General features: G+C 40.5%; 2 protein-coding genes across 2 annotated transcripts in view; both read left to right on the top strand.

The window, feature by feature from the left end:
- The first annotated feature begins 350 nt into the window (after nucleotides 1-350).
- The window catches only part of cntln (centlein, centrosomal protein), a 117,030-nt gene continuing 99,021 nt past the window's right edge, over nucleotides 351-18,359 (top strand). The window contains exons 1-7 of the mRNA XM_034086929.1: nucleotides 351-670; nucleotides 893-980; nucleotides 4,088-4,176; nucleotides 6,937-7,021; nucleotides 9,912-10,049; nucleotides 10,950-11,120; nucleotides 13,107-13,240. Of these exons, the coding sequence (XP_033942820.1) occupies nucleotides 900-980; nucleotides 4,088-4,176; nucleotides 6,937-7,021; nucleotides 9,912-10,049; nucleotides 10,950-11,120; nucleotides 13,107-13,240 (698 nt within the window). The 5' untranslated portion in view covers nucleotides 351-670; nucleotides 893-899. The remainder of the gene's footprint in view (nucleotides 671-892; nucleotides 981-4,087; nucleotides 4,177-6,936; nucleotides 7,022-9,911; nucleotides 10,050-10,949; nucleotides 11,121-13,106; nucleotides 13,241-18,359) is intronic.
- On the top strand, nucleotides 13,554-16,366 carry LOC139434871 (circadian locomoter output cycles protein kaput-like). Its single transcript, XM_071204920.1, has 5 exons — nucleotides 13,554-13,569; nucleotides 14,120-14,135; nucleotides 14,244-14,283; nucleotides 15,724-16,034; nucleotides 16,330-16,366. Exons 1-5 carry the CDS (start codon nucleotides 13,554-13,556, stop codon nucleotides 16,364-16,366), a joined length of 420 nt encoding a protein of 139 aa, XP_071061021.1.

The following is an 18,359-nucleotide window of genomic DNA, read 5'->3' as shown; positions in this document are numbered from 1 at the left end:
AGTTAGGCTACTTTATAAGATGATGTCGTCTTTATTTCAGTGTCCTTATTAAAAGAAAACAAACTAGGGTGTGTGATAGTGACAAAATAGTCACCCTTTTCCACAATAAGAAGAATAATATAATAGAAAGCCTTTATTGTCATTATACAAAAATATACAATGAGATGTTGTAGTGCAGAGACAAATCCTTATTGTTTTGAGTACCACTTGAAAAACAAATAGGGACTTCTTATAGTTCCAAAAACTGTTAACGGACGTTTGGGAATCAGTGAATCTGCCGTACGTCACCCATAGCCGTCGTAAAATGACGTGGTCACGATGACGCTGAGAGAAACGGAAAACAGCGGGCTTGTTTGAAAGCAGGAAAGCGTTTTGGTCGTTATTGACAACGGTGTGTTTTACTGATCACATTTGTTTAGTTGTTGGAGAAAAGGAAACAACTTGTACTTTTAATGGATACGTAAACCCTCTCGTTGAAGCATGCTGTGACGTTCTTCCGACTTAACGCGGAAGACTGTCAACGGCAGACAAGGAACTGAAAATATGAATGTTTGTGAAGTGGCTAACGTTAGCAAACACAGCTACAGCAGCACTATGTTGTTATAGCTAAGAGTTGTACATCTTCTATCTACAGTGTTGATATCCGTCTGTAAGGAAGCTATCGAAACGGGTAAGAGACAAACGTTGTTAAGTCTCATTCTGCGACTGAAATAAACTCTTGATGTTATAAGTACAGTTAACCAACGTAAGCTAACGTCAGATAAAGAGTACGGATCCTATTTGTTATCTCCGTTGAAATACGAAGGGGCTTCCATCCTGGTAACTATATAATATACTGTCATAAGTTTCCAATCCAAGCTGACCTCATTTGTTATTTGTGTTTCCCTCTTAGCTCCAACATGTCCACCAAAGACAGCTCTCGCATCCTCGTTTTGGAGGAGCAAGTGAACAGTTTATCAGATGAGTTATGTCAATGCCAGGTATGTACTATGAACGTGTGTTCTGTTTACAGGGATGTGCTCACACTGCTGGATATGTACTATCTGGAGGATGTATTATACTAGGAATCAAAGGCTTGCTTTCTTATTTAATAACACAATAGCATAACATTGCAATACAAAGTGAACTGAATACATGATTTCTAATCCGCAAATGTCCAGTCATGTTGACAATATTTCACTCAATGTGAATACTTCTTCTGCTATTACACGAACTGTTATTTTCACATATGTGCGCTTCTCATGAACCCAATGATGCAACGAGTGATATACATTGCTTTCACAAGTGTAAAAAAAAGGTTCTTGATCATATATTAATTTGGGTCTGCAGTCATGACCACAAACATTTGTGGTTAATTTCGTCTGACCTTATGAACAATATTTTTATTTTTCTATTCATTTGCACTTTATAACATTTCCAAAATGTATCTTCCAAACTATTTCTTGTCTAACCATTATATCTATTTTGAACAGATTAGGACCTATGTTTCACCCAAGATGCATGCATAATGTGTCATTTTCTAACATCTTTACAAATAAAAGTGTTTCTGGTGAGATAACAGAAGCTGCTTGAAATTATATTAGTCAGCTGTTTCTGTTTCGCCTCCCCTAATTTTAAGAACTAATGCTTATAATGTTAAGATTAAGAATAGCAGCTGACAGTTAAAATGTAAAAGCCTCTTCTTTTATCAGAGATTTACTTAGGTATTATTCAAAGATGTATATAAGACATATTTTAATTGTTTTGTTGTCGCTATTGTTGAGCTGCAAACATATATGTCAATTACCTGACCACACTTTAGTAAACAGTGAGCAGAAAATATCTGCTTCCAAGGCACGTTTGAGAAGAAACAAAAAGATCCACCATGGCCTTTTTTATCTTAGTAAATAGAGACAAAGAGACACAGAAAGGGCTTGTGAGCATGCTAGAGAAGCTTTCATCTTCACTTTGTGAGTCAGTGATTGAGGGAGGGTGTCCTTGCATGTTCACCACCAGGTGGTGCCTAATAACATGAGAACTTAGCCCAGCATTTCTCACTTTGCATATTCACAGTACCTTGCTATACAGGTAGACAGACAGATGTGGGGTTCAGCAGATGTGTTACATTTGAGTTGTTATTAGACTATCGATACCACCTGACACATGTGGCAGGAACATTGTGTTGCTTTTTGGCTGTAACCACATGTCTGCCTGTTACCTTTTTTTCCTGTGATATCAAGTTTGACTTTTGAAGTTTTTAGAGTTAACTAGAGAGACCTTCATATCTTTAGATACAAGGTATCCAACTTGTAGAGCACTGCACATCCAGGCAAGCTCTTCCATTAACCAACAAATTATTAACACCTGTCACAGGCAAGTGTATATTTTCAGACCGTTTTTTGTGTTTTAAAATGAGTTGTAAACCGTATACATGTAATTGTTCTTGCTGAATGATTTTTAAGGTGTTTCCAGTGTTTGTTCAAGGACATGTATTGTATAATGAGGGCAATTTGCTCACCTAACAAATCTACAAAGAACTGCTGTTCATAACATATTTATTTATAGTGTTAGTTCCGTCTTTTTGACAAGCAAATAGGAACACCTTTTCATCGTAAAAACATGTGTCAAAATGTTTCTTCAAGTTAGAAAACACCACATTGTTACACTTCTAGTTTATCAGTGATTCCTTGTTAACTTTAGACAGTCGTTGCTGCTCTACATTGAACGTGGAAGCCATCATGGTGGTCTTGTCTTGAGCAGAACATCAGCGATGCTGTCGATCTAATAGGAACCTTTAGCTGTGCAGAGTACCATTTGAATACTACTGATGTCTTAAGTCTCTGGCAAGATGTTCTTCAGGACAGCCATTAACTACAAAGAGTCTCATCTGTGGGCCAGCAAATGTTCCTACTAGACCATGCTAATTTTTTTAATATGTGGCTGAATTCCAGATGCTTTCATTGGTATGTTTAGCCCATGGTGTTTCAGTGTCTCGATTCAAAATGAATAATTCAGCCACCATCAAACGCACATTCAATGCATCTTTAAGTACACATAGGAGAGGAGGGATCTTGATGAGGGTCCTGACTGAACACTTGTCTGTGGAGCAGCTAATGGCAGCCAAAGGCCAGGCAGAGGGAGACCACCTATTTCTATTCACCCACCATGCTTATTTAATTTAATTTGTTAGCTGCGTAGCATTGCAGCGCTGATTTGGTGAGATCTCTATCCTCCCCATCTGTATACACACTCACACACTTCCACACAGAGACTGTACAGTCCTTCCACTTATGTGTTCAGCTCATGGTCTTATCAAGGTCTGCTTCTGCCATTTTAGTAAATAATTGATTAGACACTTTTGAAAAGGGGGTTAAGATTCATGTGCTAATTGGAGACCAGAAGATTCCAGTGGGAGGGATGACTTTTATCTTCTGATGATGTGAACATAATTTATCAGATAATTTTATATTAAGCCGATTTGGTATAATTCTGTCTTTTAATGTCAGAAAATGTACTTTTTAGATGTCCCTCATTAAATGTAATGTAGCTTAAAAATGTTTGAAAAAGCAGCGAGACAATTTGAATTGGAAATGTGTCAGGGGCTGGCTGGGTTGCTCGACTTGAAGATGACTCTCTGTCATCAGTTTTGAGTTTCTTTGGGGCTAGTTACTTTGGAGCTGTAGAGGAAAACATATCCGGAGCGCAATTGATTAATACAGAAAATGCGAGCTCCACTGCTGTGTTTTGATTCGCAGCGCTCCCCAGTCATAAATAGTGCATCATGACAAGTGTCAATGCTGCCTCCCCTTGAGTCGAAGGTCACATCTCAGCGAGGAAAATTCTTGTCAAGAGCAGATCATGATTAGAGAGGGCAGGCCAGATCAGAAACTATTTTGTACAAGATATTTAAATTATTGATTGGCTACCCCTTCTGTCGTATGCTAATGTCACTGGGAATCCTATTTGTTTGTTTCCCAGTGAGTAAAAGCAGCGATGTGCCGTGGCTTTCCTCTTGGCCAATTTGCATTTTGAGACAAATGTATCAACAGTGATTTATCTCAATTAAGAATAACAGCTGTTTTTCTCACTGATTCCTTTATGTTCACAGGCAGACAAGGAGTTTGTGTGGTCCCTATGGAAACGCCTGCAAGTGGCAAATCCAGACTTGACCCAGGCTGTCAGCTTGGTGGTTGAGCGGTGAGTAGATTTATCTTTCAAATTGCTACCTGAGAGGCTCAATAGCTGAACATTCCTTTATCTCACCAGTGAAGAGAAATATGTGTGAAAGTCGTTCGAGGGGTGTTTAAGGCACCTCGGCCATTCTACTGGGGTTACGACGAAATCTGGTGCAGATGCTGATTTAAGCCTTCTTATCCCCGGTCTAGCAGTTCAACCATGGAAACCCTTTTAATGAAAACACTCCTCCTACACTGTCTGCACCCATTCTGGACCGTTGAAACACTCCTGCCAAATACTTGTCTTTATCGGATAAATTGTGAGATTGAATATGACCTCTTTGGCGGCGTGGCTAAGCTACACCAAACACAGTGGCATGGGAACTTTCAGAAGGGCTCAGGCCTGTTCCCAGGTGATGCACAGTTGGATACATTAAATATATTCCTCCCCATTAGGAAAACAAATATGTGGCTTTAAATGTATACTGGTGTATCACTGCAGTTTGGACATTGGTTGTTTTCATTCCACTAAGATATGTTCAAATGAATGCAAATAATTGTATTTTATTTTAAATAATTCTAATTTCACTCGTATTCATCATCATCATCCTCCACATGTAGGGTCACCGGCAAAAGTAAAAAGTGTGGTCTATTTATTTTGTCTCTATAAGAAAGGTCTGCTATTGAATGCCACATCAGAAAGGAAATTAATTGTTGTAACATTGCAGAAGGGTCCAATCAAAAGATGCTAAACGTTGTTACGTCCCACTTTCGGCTTTCGGCCCTTAAATCGATCTGTTGTTTTGTCTGTCTGACCTTTGTTTTGTTTTGTTTGTGCTTGCCCTATTCCTGTAAAGCGACCTTGGGTCCCTTGAAAGGCGCTATAGAAATCTCAGTTATTATTATTATTATTATTACTCAATCCGTCTTGATTTTAACAAGGCCTTGGTTAACTGAAAATAGTCTGCATTAAGATCATTTTTATTAGAATTAAACTATTGGCTGGCACGATGACAAATTATAACAACTCATTTGTCCTTTTCTGACCATTTAAAGCATTCTCCAACCTCCTATACTAAGAGTTGTTCTAATGTAGCGACTCGTTCATTGCAGTCATTGCCCAGTTTAACTCAAAGCTTGGACCTAGTTTCTGACTGACTCTTTCCTGTCGGGGATACCTAAGAATGATATCTTCTCTATCAGGGGTGCATATCATGTACATGTTGAGGTCTGTCAGTTGTTAGTAGACCGTTAATAGGGGTAAAGCACAGTGCAGCAGCGAGGAGAGAATACCTGTGCCTCTCATTCGTTCTCCACACCCTCTTCAGTTCCTTTACAGCCCCGTAGGAAACCCATCAAAGTACGTGGGTCCGCTGAGACTCGTGGGGGAACATGCACCCAGAGAGTGGATGTGTATTGTATCACCTGATGCGCAGGAGGATATTGACATGGTAATTGTGTCGACTCCAGTCAAGCGCTGGTGCCCGCTGGGAACTGCCATTCAGCCTCCCCTTCCTGTGAGGATCTTGTAGAGTGGTTGGTTGGTTGCTCAGGACATGGCGAACACAGCCCAATGTACAAGGAGATGTAGCTAGGCCAGCCTGCGTTCCAGCTCTTCCCGGGACACCAGATACTTATTTCAGTGTCTACCAGGGGATAGGTTGATCAGAAGAGGCGCAGAGACGAGAGAAAAGGGCCCTGCAGGTGGGAGGTGTCGAAGGAGCAGGTGATGGGTGGAGGGAATGGGTGGCCCCTGGTGGCCTAAAGCAGTTGAAACAAACAGGTCCCACATTGATGCCTTGTTTTTGTCTCCCTTAAAGTTCATTATGATAAAAGAGGCGTTAGGTGGCAGGAGAGAACAGTTCAGAGTTTGATGAAGTAGCAGAATAGTACAGTAGCTCCCAAAGAAGTGATGTTCCTATTCAATGCAACATAAAGGGGAATTCTTTATTTGGCAAGTACAGCAGATGCACAATGAGTTATAAATTAATAATTGGAAATGTACATTTTACAAGACTGTTACAGTGCAGCTTGTACAATTAAGGTTGGAAAGTACAACTGAACACATACGTTATATAGTACTTTGAAGTAGGGGTGGGCGATATGACGATATATATCGTCGCGACGATATTAGGTCTCCACGATATGCTTTTTCAGAGATATCGTATCTATCGTGATAAAAAAAAAAAACTTTTCCCTTCAGTTATGCTAAAGTCTTTTATTTCACTTCAAGTCTAAAGTTTACATTCTAATTGTTTGGCACTGACTTTTCCTCATTAATGTTTTATGTTTTACCCTCCTTTTCATGTTTATTGATGTTCACTGCTAGTGCTACCTCAGAAAGTTCATTGTTATACTGAGACACTGCCTTGAAGCCATATCAAAATGTTGAATTGTTCATTCAGGGATTCATTTCAGAAATAAAACCTGCTTGAAATGCTATTTTGGTCTGTTACTCCTTTTTGTTTTAGTTTCTGTCACCTTGTAGGTGCTTGTACTGTTAAGTAACTTGAAAAATAACCATAATAACCGACATGAAAAAATATCGTGATATATATCGTCTATCGTGATACTGCTTGAAAAATATCGTGATAATATATTTTTCAATATCGCCCACCCCTACTTTGAAGGCATACTGTCTTTATTCCTTTACTGTTTATCCACTGTGATATAAAGGAAAGGCCTGGCATCTGTACATCTTTGAGGATATACATGTAAACCAATAACCTCGGGTCACTGATTGGACACACGCCTATTTCCTTTACTTTTGGGTTTCGTCTAGTGAGAAGTACAAAGCTGAGATCAAGGACAGGAAAGTGTTGGAGATCCTCCAGACCAAAGACTACAAGATACAGGAGCTGGAGCAGGTAAAGTACTCTGGTCTAACCAACTGCAGCGTGCTGTGTTAAGCGAATGTCTGTTAGATATTAGACACACTAATGATGGAGATAATTCAACATGGTGGGAAATATTTACTTGAGCGAGGCTTCTAGTTGTAAGCAATTGGATGTCTCGATAAGTACAAATCAGATTATGCTCATAAAGTCAATTACCAAAGGTACATCTTCTTTTGACTGAATCCAAACATATGCGCCAATGATCAGCTCCATTGAAGCTACTGGAAATAAAATGCTTTTCTAAACACTTGGTCTAAAAGTTCAGAATGTTGGTATTTCCCTTCATTTCTTCAAACCGAATTCTCTTAACTAAATCTACAGACATCTTTTTTATTATCTGACTTTCTAATAACAAGATTTGATTTGATGTCTTTGCTGGTGTATGTCTTTCACGGAAACAATTTGATTTAGTTAGGATTTTTACATTTGTCACTGTCTACTTTAGCTTTTTCTGTGCTTTCATAAATGAAAATAATACATCTAAGAACCACCTCAAACTCGTTCTCTCTCTTACCTGCTTTCTTTAGCATTACCCTCTGAGTCACATGTCTTGATGGTACGATGGCTGACGATAATGACATCACTAATGTAATTGACTCCAAATCATCATCCCTCCACTGAAGCATCTGTCAGTCTCCTTCATTAGCATCCCTCATCCAGAATCCTGTTCGTTCCTAATGAGACTGAAGCTGTAATGGAGTCATCAGCTTGCCAGTGTTTTTACCCTCCTCAGCCATCTTAACTCCATCCAGTCGATACAGTAGCTATAGCATTCACTCATATGAACACAAGATACAAACTTTATTTCATTGGAATATCTTGGCCTTTTAGTTTCTGAGTAGTAAAACAGTACAATCAGCAAAAAAGAGTGCCGTTTTTTCCACAGATTCTCACAGATTTCTCACAAATATTAAAAGGTACAAAGACAAACGGTTGTAGTTGCTTTAATTTAAGTCATAATTATTAATAACACATTGAGTTTTGAGCCATTTGCTCGTGCAATTATATAAAGGGTAAGTTAAAAGTGGCCTCTTTATTTAGGCCTGCTATTGCATATCAATATCAAACAAAATAAAATTAATTGTTTTGTACTTCAAAGGCCACTTTCCCTCAAATAATGTAAAATAAATCTCACTGAAGTCAGTTTGATTTTAACGAGACTTTAGTGAACAGACATTTATATTGATCTGCATTAATGTATCTAGTATTACTAATAACTGGCAGGAAAATAACTTAACACTGCTAATTGCATAAGTATCTAGACGTTCTTTGACTTTTCCTGACTACTTTACCCCTGCCTTCAGCGTGTAACATTTCTGAACAAACTTCCTGCACTCAGAGTTTATTATTATGCAGCTGATCTGATGATTTCCCAAGTGGCTTTCAAAGAAAAAAACGAATAAAATATTACAATAATTATACATTTTTCATTCTTGCATGCTTGTATTTTCTATGTGTTTCACAGGTGACTTGTTCTCCTCTCTGATCTGCTGCTAATGAAACGTACAGGCTATTTGAGAGCCCCATGAGCAGCACTGAGCTCCGTGCTGTGTCACTCGGCCCTCTGATAGTCACCATCTCCTCCACAGTCTCCAGCCATTCACACCCAAACATTGATTCATTGGTTTTTCCAGTTGATGGTCCACTGAGTCCACACGGGATCTTACTCTCCTCTTAATATCTCCACTTTCCAACTTTCATGATGTTTTTTCTTCTTCCATACTTTCCCTCGCTTCTCCTTTCCAGTTTTGTAACATAATTAGCTTTCATTTTTGAACTGCACTGGGAATTTTCAAATGCTAATCTTTCTGTCCTAGACCTCTTAACTTGGCGGACCCCCCCCTTTTTTCCCTCCTCTATCAATTGAGCACTACTGGGGTTCAAATTGTTCTCGCCTACCTCATTATCAACGTTTGAATTTATTTTCTGCTCTCCAGTATAAATCTCTATTAAAGCCCCTCTGTTCTTAGCACGGCGAGCTAGGAGTAGCGAGGAACGCTAAATCCGCTATCTGGATATATCTGAGCGATTTCCCTCAACATGGCAATTAATTGCATCCCAGAGCACAGTGTTACTCGAGAGGAGGGTGTACCCGCCGCCGCACAAGGCTGTGGATTACCAGCCAATGCCAAACCCCATCTGATACAGTGTTAACAGGCCAGATTCCTAATACTAACGCCACAAAGGCTGCCAAAAAACATGAAGTCAACACACTAGCATCAAAAGTGGCTGGTCATTAAAATCATTGAACATTTCCTGCTGGCCTCTGGTTTGATCAACCTTGTAAATTATTCAATTGTTCATCATGGAGCTTTATGATATTTTCTGACGCACAGTAACAACATCTTAATAATGTGTGGTAGCTTTCGGGTTAAAGCTATGCATATCATATGTTCATTATTCATTGAATTAATCAGCCCACTGTTTTCTCCAACAAAAATGCCAAGATAATTTGCTGGTTCTTAAATGTGAAAATGTGTGGCTTTCCCTTCTGTAACAATATGGTAAACTGGATATGTTTAGGTGTGGGTTTGTTACTAAGACAAAACAAGACATTAACTGACATTACCATTGGACATAAGAACATTCGAATGATTTCATAATTTTCTTATGCTTAAAATATCCAAAGATTTTAAGCTAGATTGGCAGAATATCTTCATTATCGAAAATATATATATTTCTGTTGCAACACATTAAAAACTGATCACATGTTTTTACAGAAGCAATTAGTTTGACGATGTTTGACAAATCTAGTTTGTTAGATCCCGGTCAGAAAACAATCCAGTTACTCTGAGTCCATAATGTAACCCGGGGGGGGGCTCTTGTTTTTCTTCTCTCTCTGTGTCGCCGTCTGCCACAGAGAGTGACAGGGCAGCAGCAGGAGATGAACACCTTCTCACAGAGGAGGACTGCGACAGTGGACGAGGAGAGTTCCCTAATGAAGAAGGAGCTGACAGCCCTGCGTGAACAACTGGTCAATAACACTCAGGAACTTAAGGCAGGTGGAACAAATGTTCTGTGGCAGTCTGGGCCTTAAGAGTCAAGAAGTCTATTTTCTGTGTGACACTGAACACGACAAGTCCCCCTGGGCTACTGCCACAGGCATTACTCGTTTAGAAGAGACTGCTCAGCCCTCTGGAACACAATCTCTATGTCTTTGTGTCTCTCCTCCCGCTTTCCCGCCCTCGCCATATCTCACCCTTTCTTGCTTTGAGCTTCTACTACTGACAACAGAGAATACTTAACAACTGGGAAATGTGTGTATGCGAGAGAGACAGAGGGAGAGAGAGAGAGAGAGGGTAGCAGGTTGTTAACAGATAAATACTTAATGACTGCTTCAGTGGGGGAAAGTGAAAAAGTGTGCGTGTGATGGTGTGGCTTCTCCCTAATTATGCTTAGTTGGGACCTGGCTATGATTAATTGATAAAGGACTGATTCTTACGCGTTCATTGTGAGGTCTCGTGGCGAGAAGTTGTGGGGGACAGCATCAAAGGAGACCTAGGTTGAGTCTAATGGGTCCTGCAGAAAGCAGCATTCTCATTAGGAGCCTGTCATTAAAGCGGACACACGGGCCCCTGTACCTGCAGGAGCCCAGCTCTCTAGGCACGGCTCGGCCAACAGCAGCCAACATCTGGCTGGCGGGCTCAGTCATACTGCACCAGTGACCTTGGCCAATCAGTGGCTCATGCAGGGACCTCCCGCAGCAAAGACGCTCCACTGTTTACATATTCATTTCAGCCCCGACCCCATGGGTTGCTTCTCTTTCTGTACTTCTCCATCTTTCTTTTTCATTTTCTCACTTTGAATCTCTACTTTGTCTTTTTCTGTTTTCCATTGTTTATTTGGCACTCCTGACCCCCCACTCTCCTCCTTACACACACACACCTCTCTTATTCAGGAAATGAAGACGGAGTATAGGAGGAAAGAAGAAGGCGAGCGGCAGGTGGTGAAGGCTCAAGAGGAGGAGAAAGAGGGATTAACCTCCCGCTGGGCCGCCCTGCGAGCTGACCTGGAGGAGAGGGAGAGGCAGGCCAACATCCAGAGGGATGCTGCCCAGGACAGAGTCAAGGTACGGACAAAGGGACAAGTCCACACACACACATACACACAAAGTTATACAGGGAGGGCTCCGTCATCTCGCTTTCCCTTTCTTTTGCACACCTTGAACTCTCTGATCCCTCATCCTCCTCAGCATGTGAATATAAAAAGAACTGTGGAAAAGCACACAATTTAAATATGCAAAGACCATATTCAAAGGAATAAAAAATTATAATTCAACATGGGGAGACCTATGGGTTGGTTGGTTGGTTGGGTTAAAAAATGAATTGAGCTGACCAGAACTGAAAGGAACTTTTGGGAAGTCATTGTGTTGGTGTCTGTAGTGCTTGTAGGACTTTATCCCCAAAACGCAATCAGTTAATTTCCATTTCTCCAGTCATTGGTATTAATCGAGACTGCCCTTCTCTGTGGACATGAGAAAATCCAGTCATTACACAGCGACAGCAGGGTTGCTTTTCAACAATCAACCAATACAAATCACAAAGTCCTGAGCAGTTTTCATTTCAAACCCATAGACACATAAGAGCCCCCCCCCCCCCCCTCTTCAGACAGGAAGTCTTGAATAAGTCAGGGCAGCAGAGTAATTACACTTGGACAGGATGGAGCCTAGTCTATGCGCATCCATCACAGCCTAAGACACTCCACCTGTTCCTCGTTTTCTGTATCATACTTAATTTGAGGGATGGAGATGGAGATCATGAGGTGTGCGGCGGATACATCTCACCAATTTGTTTTACATAGCGAAGAATTGTCCAGGAATTTATAATGTAATCCAGTGCATGCATAGATCAAATACAGCTACAGTGTGGACAAAAAAAAACAAAAAACACAATGTGATAGCCCTAAAGCTGATACATATTTACTGATCCACCTTATTGGTTTCCTTATTTTACAACTTAAAGGTGGGGTAGGTAAGTTTGAGAAACCAGCTCGAGATCGCTAGAATTTGAAAATACACAACCGGAGAAAATCTTCCACTTCCTTATAGAGCCCCTCCTCCAACACACACATGACCAATGAGGGCACGAGATAAGTTTGTGCCCCGATGGAAGGCTGACAGGCAGGTCGGCCATGTAGAAGCCGTAATACTGTAAAAAGTACAACCAATCCGTTTAGTATTACGGCTTCTACAGATGAAATTTTTTGTCAAAGCACTTAAGATATTCATTGCTATCGGGATGTTAAGAGCATTCCATGGAATATAACAAAGAGTGTATCTCGAGCCGGTTTCTGAAACTTACCTACCCCACCTTTAATATGAAGCTGCTTGACCCTGATACATGTACACCTTTTCTGCAATAAGTTACTTTAGTTATTTTCTTTTGTTACATATGTCTTACTATATATAGACACCAAACAACATGCTTTGTATGCACTTACACACAGTAAGTGTCCTTTCTGGTAATTGCTGAAGACTAATTAATTGTGCATATGGTTGATTGGGGCCCTGTGAAATGCTTTTTTAATTACATTGAATCTGTCAGGTTTTGAGCACCTTTGTGTGTTAGATGCTCTAATGGTTTCTTCTTATTAGGAAAAAGCTGTCACTAACACCTTGCCTACACCTGCCGCACAGCGAAAGAGGCGCAGCAGCTGCAGGCCTCCGCTTCCGTCTTCACTGAACCTGCTTCGCCACACTGATGCTTTGTGCTTACAAGTGTTTTGACAGTGCTCGCATCCCAATGCACATTCAATGTAGTTACATGTGTAAGTTTGAGGGATCATATTTGACTAACAATATGCTTTTAAGTTGCTGTAAGAAGCCTAAAGTGTGACAGAAATGAAAGCTTGATTGGAGAAACATGTCTGAAATGTTTTAAATCCAACATTTACGCTTTATCCCAATATCAAATTAAACGTCTTTGATTTAAGTATAGCGCAAACAACCTGACTAGTCTGTGTTAACATGGCCTAATCTTCAATCCACTGCAAACACATGTAATGAGCTCCGTTCCTGAAACAGAAATGAACTGTCTTTACTTTTGTTTTGCTCCAGAAGTTGGAGGAGCAGCTGCACAATGCCTGGCAGGAGTTGTCCAGCTCACAGAGCCACAGCAGCAGTCTAACAGCTCAGCTTTCCTCCAACGAGAGGGAGGTGGCAGCAAAAGAGGGGCAACTCAATCAACTTCGGTGAGCCCTTCCAACTTAAGCGTCGCCCAATGCACTTCGCTGTCTGTTTTGTTGTTATAACAGACCTACGTTTTGTTGGGGTCATTTCATGAGCTCAAATAAGAATACATCGGTGCGGTGTAGGCATTTCTTCACTTGGGTTACTGTGAGCAGCATTTAGTATATTGCTCGCTACGTTGTGATGCTTGGGGGTGACACAGATTTCTTCCGCTCTGGCTCATCTAAAGCCACTTGATAAGCCCTGCATAGTGGATGTGCTTTAAAAGAAGGAGGGAAGGGAAACAGGGCAGGCTTTGGCTAAGCTTTAGTCGATATGATAAAAAAAAACGGTGAGAACCGTAGGAGCCTTAGTGGTAATCTCAACCTTTTTTAACTACTTTTCTGTTTTAATACCAGAGGCACTCTGACGTGTCAGTCACATCAGGAGAACCGACCCTTCTTAGGGTTTCAGCTAGGTAGATAGTGATATTCCTATAAGTTACAACAACAACAAACAACGGAATAACTGAAAATCATTCTCCCAGTTCACCCTAAAATGTATTTATTTTCTCAGTGTGGGGACTTTTTTTAAGTGAGTCTAAACATTTATTTTAATTGAATATTTGAATAGAAAATTGAAATAGAAATAGAAAATAGAAAAATTGAAATTGAAAAAAAAAATAGAATAGAATAGAAAAAATAGAAAATTGAATATATATATATATATATATATTTTGTTCTTACTTGAATGACATCCAAAACGTGGACATGGAGATTTCAGTCTATATATCGAGAACTAATGTCAATGCTTTTTTGTGTGTTGACAAACAAGGCCTTTGCTTTAACAGTCACAGTACAGGTACAGTATGAATGTGTATAACACGTTGTGTGTTTGTGTAGTTGTGAGTTTGCAGAGGTGCAGACTCTGTACAGACAGAGCACACAGCACGCAGCGGAGCAGAGCAATCTGATAAAGCAACTGGAAGGACTGAACCTGGACACTCAGAGAGTCCTGAGGAACCAGGAAGAGGCACACACTGCTGACACCCACCTCCTATCAGAAGGTACACACAAGGACACACAAGGACACGCAAGCCAAACCTCAAACTCATCATTATTATAACCACTTTGTTGCACTCAGTTCAGGCTGCACCCGCTGCGGTGATTTATTGCCAGGCTAGCTGTAACCTACAATTATTTGACTAGTGCCAAAAAAGGACTTTTCTCGCCGTATCACATTACTGTCAAGTGGTTCTCAGTCTTCCACCGCTCTGTCTGATGACTGTACCACTGTGCCTAACCCTGCACTACACTGGAAGGGGATAGGGAGACATTTAGGGCAATTATGAGTCATAAAACATCAATTTTCAGGAACATTTATCTGACGTCACACTACCTTCTTTTCTTCTCCTTTTATCCTACCGATTTTCCTTTTTGTCCCGACTTCAATGATCTGAGCATATTTATTTCAATTACTATGGAAAGTAAGAAAACATCTATATATGAAATAGGCTGCACAATGGATCACACGGAGATCTCTACTCACTATTCTGGCTTCTAAAAAAAAATGAAATGAAACATGATCCAATGCAATACTGACGAACTTTAAATTGCGCGGGTGTCCGACAGAAAAAACGTCCTGAATGTGGTGGCTTCAGTATAGAGTAGATAAACATAAGAGAATTGACAAGCATAATTCAAATGCACTGAATTCAGGTGAACATCTGTGCAAGTCTTTGAAGTCCTATCTTTTTTTTTTTTTTTTTTTTTGTCGCTGCTTTTAATTGAACTATTCATATCTTAAACTGCACTGTAACTTTTATCCATGTACTTTTTCTTGTAATGTTTAATTGAACTATTCATATTTTAGACTGCACTGTAACTTTTATCCATGTATTTTTCCTTAATGTTTATTTTATTAGCTTTTCTTTTTAATGCTTAATGTCTTTCAATTTTTTTGTAAAGCACTTTGAATTGCCTTGCGTTGAAAAGTGCTATATAAATAAACTTGCCTTGCCTTGCCTTGCCTTGCCTATCTTGACACAAACATGTGATTAATATCAGTAATAAGGCACATCATGAAATTGTAGGCAGTGCTTGAATGTTGTTCATATTTTGCTTATAGGACTGTGAAAAAGAACCCGTTTTATTTTGCTGCAAAGGTTTGTACATTGGCAGGAATGTAGAAAAACATGGAAGTGAGAAACAGTGCTTTGTTTATTTAAAATGTGTAAGGGCAATACAATTATTATCCCCTAAAATCAATAAATGATGTGTGATAAATAACTGTGATTTTAATATAACCACATAAACTGTTATTATAATGTTGCCATCATTTTGCAGTTCTAAACGAAAATGTACGACAGGTTTCATGTCACCGAGAGTGATTTGGTCTCGTCTTCCTCCATTTGACCTCCCATCTCTCGTTGACGTGACCCCCGTCCCCCGCCTCTTCCCTCCTGCCTGTTTCCTAACCCTGTTGTCCTGTTTGTGTTTGTTGACAGCTGTACAAGGAGTTGAGCCAGTGCTACCAGGCCCTCATCTCTAGTGAGGCCGACCTGCGTCAGAGTCACCAGAAGCTGAGCGGCCTGCTGGAAGAGAGGGACCAACACATCCTGCAGCTCCAGGCTCAGACACAGCAGCAGGAGCAAGAACACACACAACTGCAGCAACACAATCAACAACTACAGCAGCAGCAGCAGCAGCAACAACTGCAGCAACACAATCAACAACTACAGCAGCAGCAGCAACAACATCAAAACAACAGGCTCAACACACACCTCTTTACTCGCCAAACAGACAAACTAACTTTAAGGTAAGCACGCTTTTTAATTCTTCTCCCTCTCTCCCACAGATGCCCTGTCCTTTTGAAAGTGCATCACAACTCCAGGCTCCAACCATTTCGTTCTGTGAGGCCTCCTCTTGCTGTAGAAGTTGTTCAACTTAAATATTTACTTATATGCATGTGGTTGGGTACGGACAAACAACATATGTATGCATGAGCTTCGCTGCGTTATATATATCTAAGTCATTTTAGATAATAAACACGATATATATGATACTCCTCTCAATCATCTGTTTGGAGCTTGTGTCTAATTGTCCTAACGCAGAGACAGCGATGTGGATGTGGAGAAGAAGGAACAGTAATGGCCGACGAGCCCCCGCATGGCCTGTGGTGGTGGTGGTGGTCTTGAACTGAGAATCATTCTGTTAATATCGCTCTACTTCGCCCTTGATCTATCCATCTCTCTAAGCACCAGCGTCTTTCATGTCAGCTATCTGATGTTCTCCATCGCTCTGTCCTGAGCACACATGCACTCTCTGACTTCATTCATCTATCTCCTTCCTACCCTCCCACCCAAGTACCTGGAAGTCCTTTTAACACACTCGCGAGACGGAGAGAGGTGATTTAATTGGAGCCCAGTTATGTTTTTGAAGATGATGTTGGAGTTACAGTTCTACCTCTGTCAGTCAGCAGGGGTTTGGCTGTAGCTCTCTACCTTTGAACTGTCACCCCAAGGCAATATAGGCTCGAGTTTAAAGTCAATGCTCCAGCCACATTTTAAATGGGCTTTAACAACTCCTAATGATATGGTGATAGGTGTTTCATGGACCACACGGTGTCAACGACTGGAATAGTAACAAGTAGCGTCTGTATAACATAATAATCGTATTCCATCAACATTGTACGGCCCTGAACTTGTTATACTAAGTTTCTCAATCTGTTCCGCAGTACGACTCTCCCTTCAAAAATACATCTTCTTGCATTTAAAACACCTCCGTAGTCGAAGATCATATTTTTATGCAGCAGTTGAGTACTTTCTCTGCCTTTACAGACTTTAATTGTTTAATTTGATTGGTTGATATTTTCTGACAGGGCTGGCCCCAGACTGGAAGTTAAGAGATATCAGCTCAAATGTTAAGTGAGTTACAATCGCCCCGTCTCACTTAACCCTGTTCATTTAACCAGCGGTGAAATATAAATGGATAATTTAGCCGGTAATTAAATACCATACTGCAGTGTTCCCGCAGTAATTAATACTACATTTAGAGAAGATGCAGTTAGTGCGGCGTGTAATGTGGTACGGTGTATGCGTGTGTGCATGTATACACTGTATATGTGTGTGCTTGACTTTATCAAGCTACCCCGTTTCTCTTCCTCACCCAGGTCCAAGTGAAACAGCCCCTCACAGGGCAGGGACGTAATTACAAAATGTACCGTGTTTATAATACTAACGTATGCAAAGAATTGATATGAACTTTTGTTTACTGAACACATGTAGCTGCTGTCTGGCTGATTTGGTTTCTTTAACTTTCTTACCGACTGACATCAAAGCGAACACAAGGTATCCCAAGGTATAGCACTCAGTCAGGAGGGCTTTCTGTTTCCCACTCTGTAATTTCCCCGACAGGTTGTGCGTACGAGTGTCTGCGTGTTCGACTCAAGGTGTGTGTATCCGAGCACATAATCGCAAATTCTGTAACAACTTCCTCCCGAACACCTGTTAATCTAATGCTCAGGTTGGTTAAGGCAGATTTTGATTTTAATTTTAAATGTTTTGGTGGAAGTTACCGTGGAGGTGATCAAAGTGCTGATCGCAACGGGGAGCAAGGGGGGAGATGCAGCGCTCATTTGCATATGGACCAGAGCGACTGCTTTGAAACACCCCTCCTGCAGTGGATTTTGGGGTGGAGCGGAATATTAGGATGGAGGCTGAGTGAAGAGGAATAAGACCCATGTGTGTTATACTTCCATGCTGTGCACCCCAAGACGACTGTCTGCGGCCTCTTCTTAAGTCACAGTCAAATCTTTGCAGGAAGCGTAACCAGACTTAACAAAGACTTAAACATGAACAATGTGTAGACTTGGATTCTGCTCCCTCCTATTTACATTAACCTGCCGAGTCGGCACTGAATGAAAAATCTAAATCTAAAAGAAAAGTTTCAGCTCCACTACCGGTGTTGGGGAAGAATTATATTGATGATATGTAAAAAGAGGAAATATTGATATCATGTTTTTAGTACACATAGTGTATAAATAATCCAGCATTGATTTTTGTGCAGTTGTGGTAACTATTTAAATATGAATTTGCCAAAAAACGAAATAAACCAACTTAGATGAATTAGACTAATTGCATTA

Source organism: Pseudochaenichthys georgianus, chromosome 1 (assembly GCF_902827115.2).
Source record: "Pseudochaenichthys georgianus chromosome 1, fPseGeo1.2, whole genome shotgun sequence".
In the NCBI taxonomy this organism is placed as follows: domain Eukaryota; kingdom Metazoa; phylum Chordata; class Actinopteri; order Perciformes; family Channichthyidae; genus Pseudochaenichthys; species Pseudochaenichthys georgianus.
Note: the sequence above shows the minus strand (reverse complement) of the source record. Positions and strands in the feature narration are given on the sequence as shown.

Excerpts from the sequence above, each read along its gene's own strand:
- LOC139434871 (XM_071204920.1), top strand. Across the intron at positions 14,284-15,723 it reads CACCCACCTCCTATCAGAAG|CTGTACAAGGAGTTGAGCCA; the intron begins GTACACACAAGG and ends GTTTGTTGACAG. Across the intron at positions 16,035-16,329 it reads ACAGACAAACTAACTTTAAG|AGACAGCGATGTGGATGTGG; the intron begins GTAAGCACGCTT and ends GTCCTAACGCAG.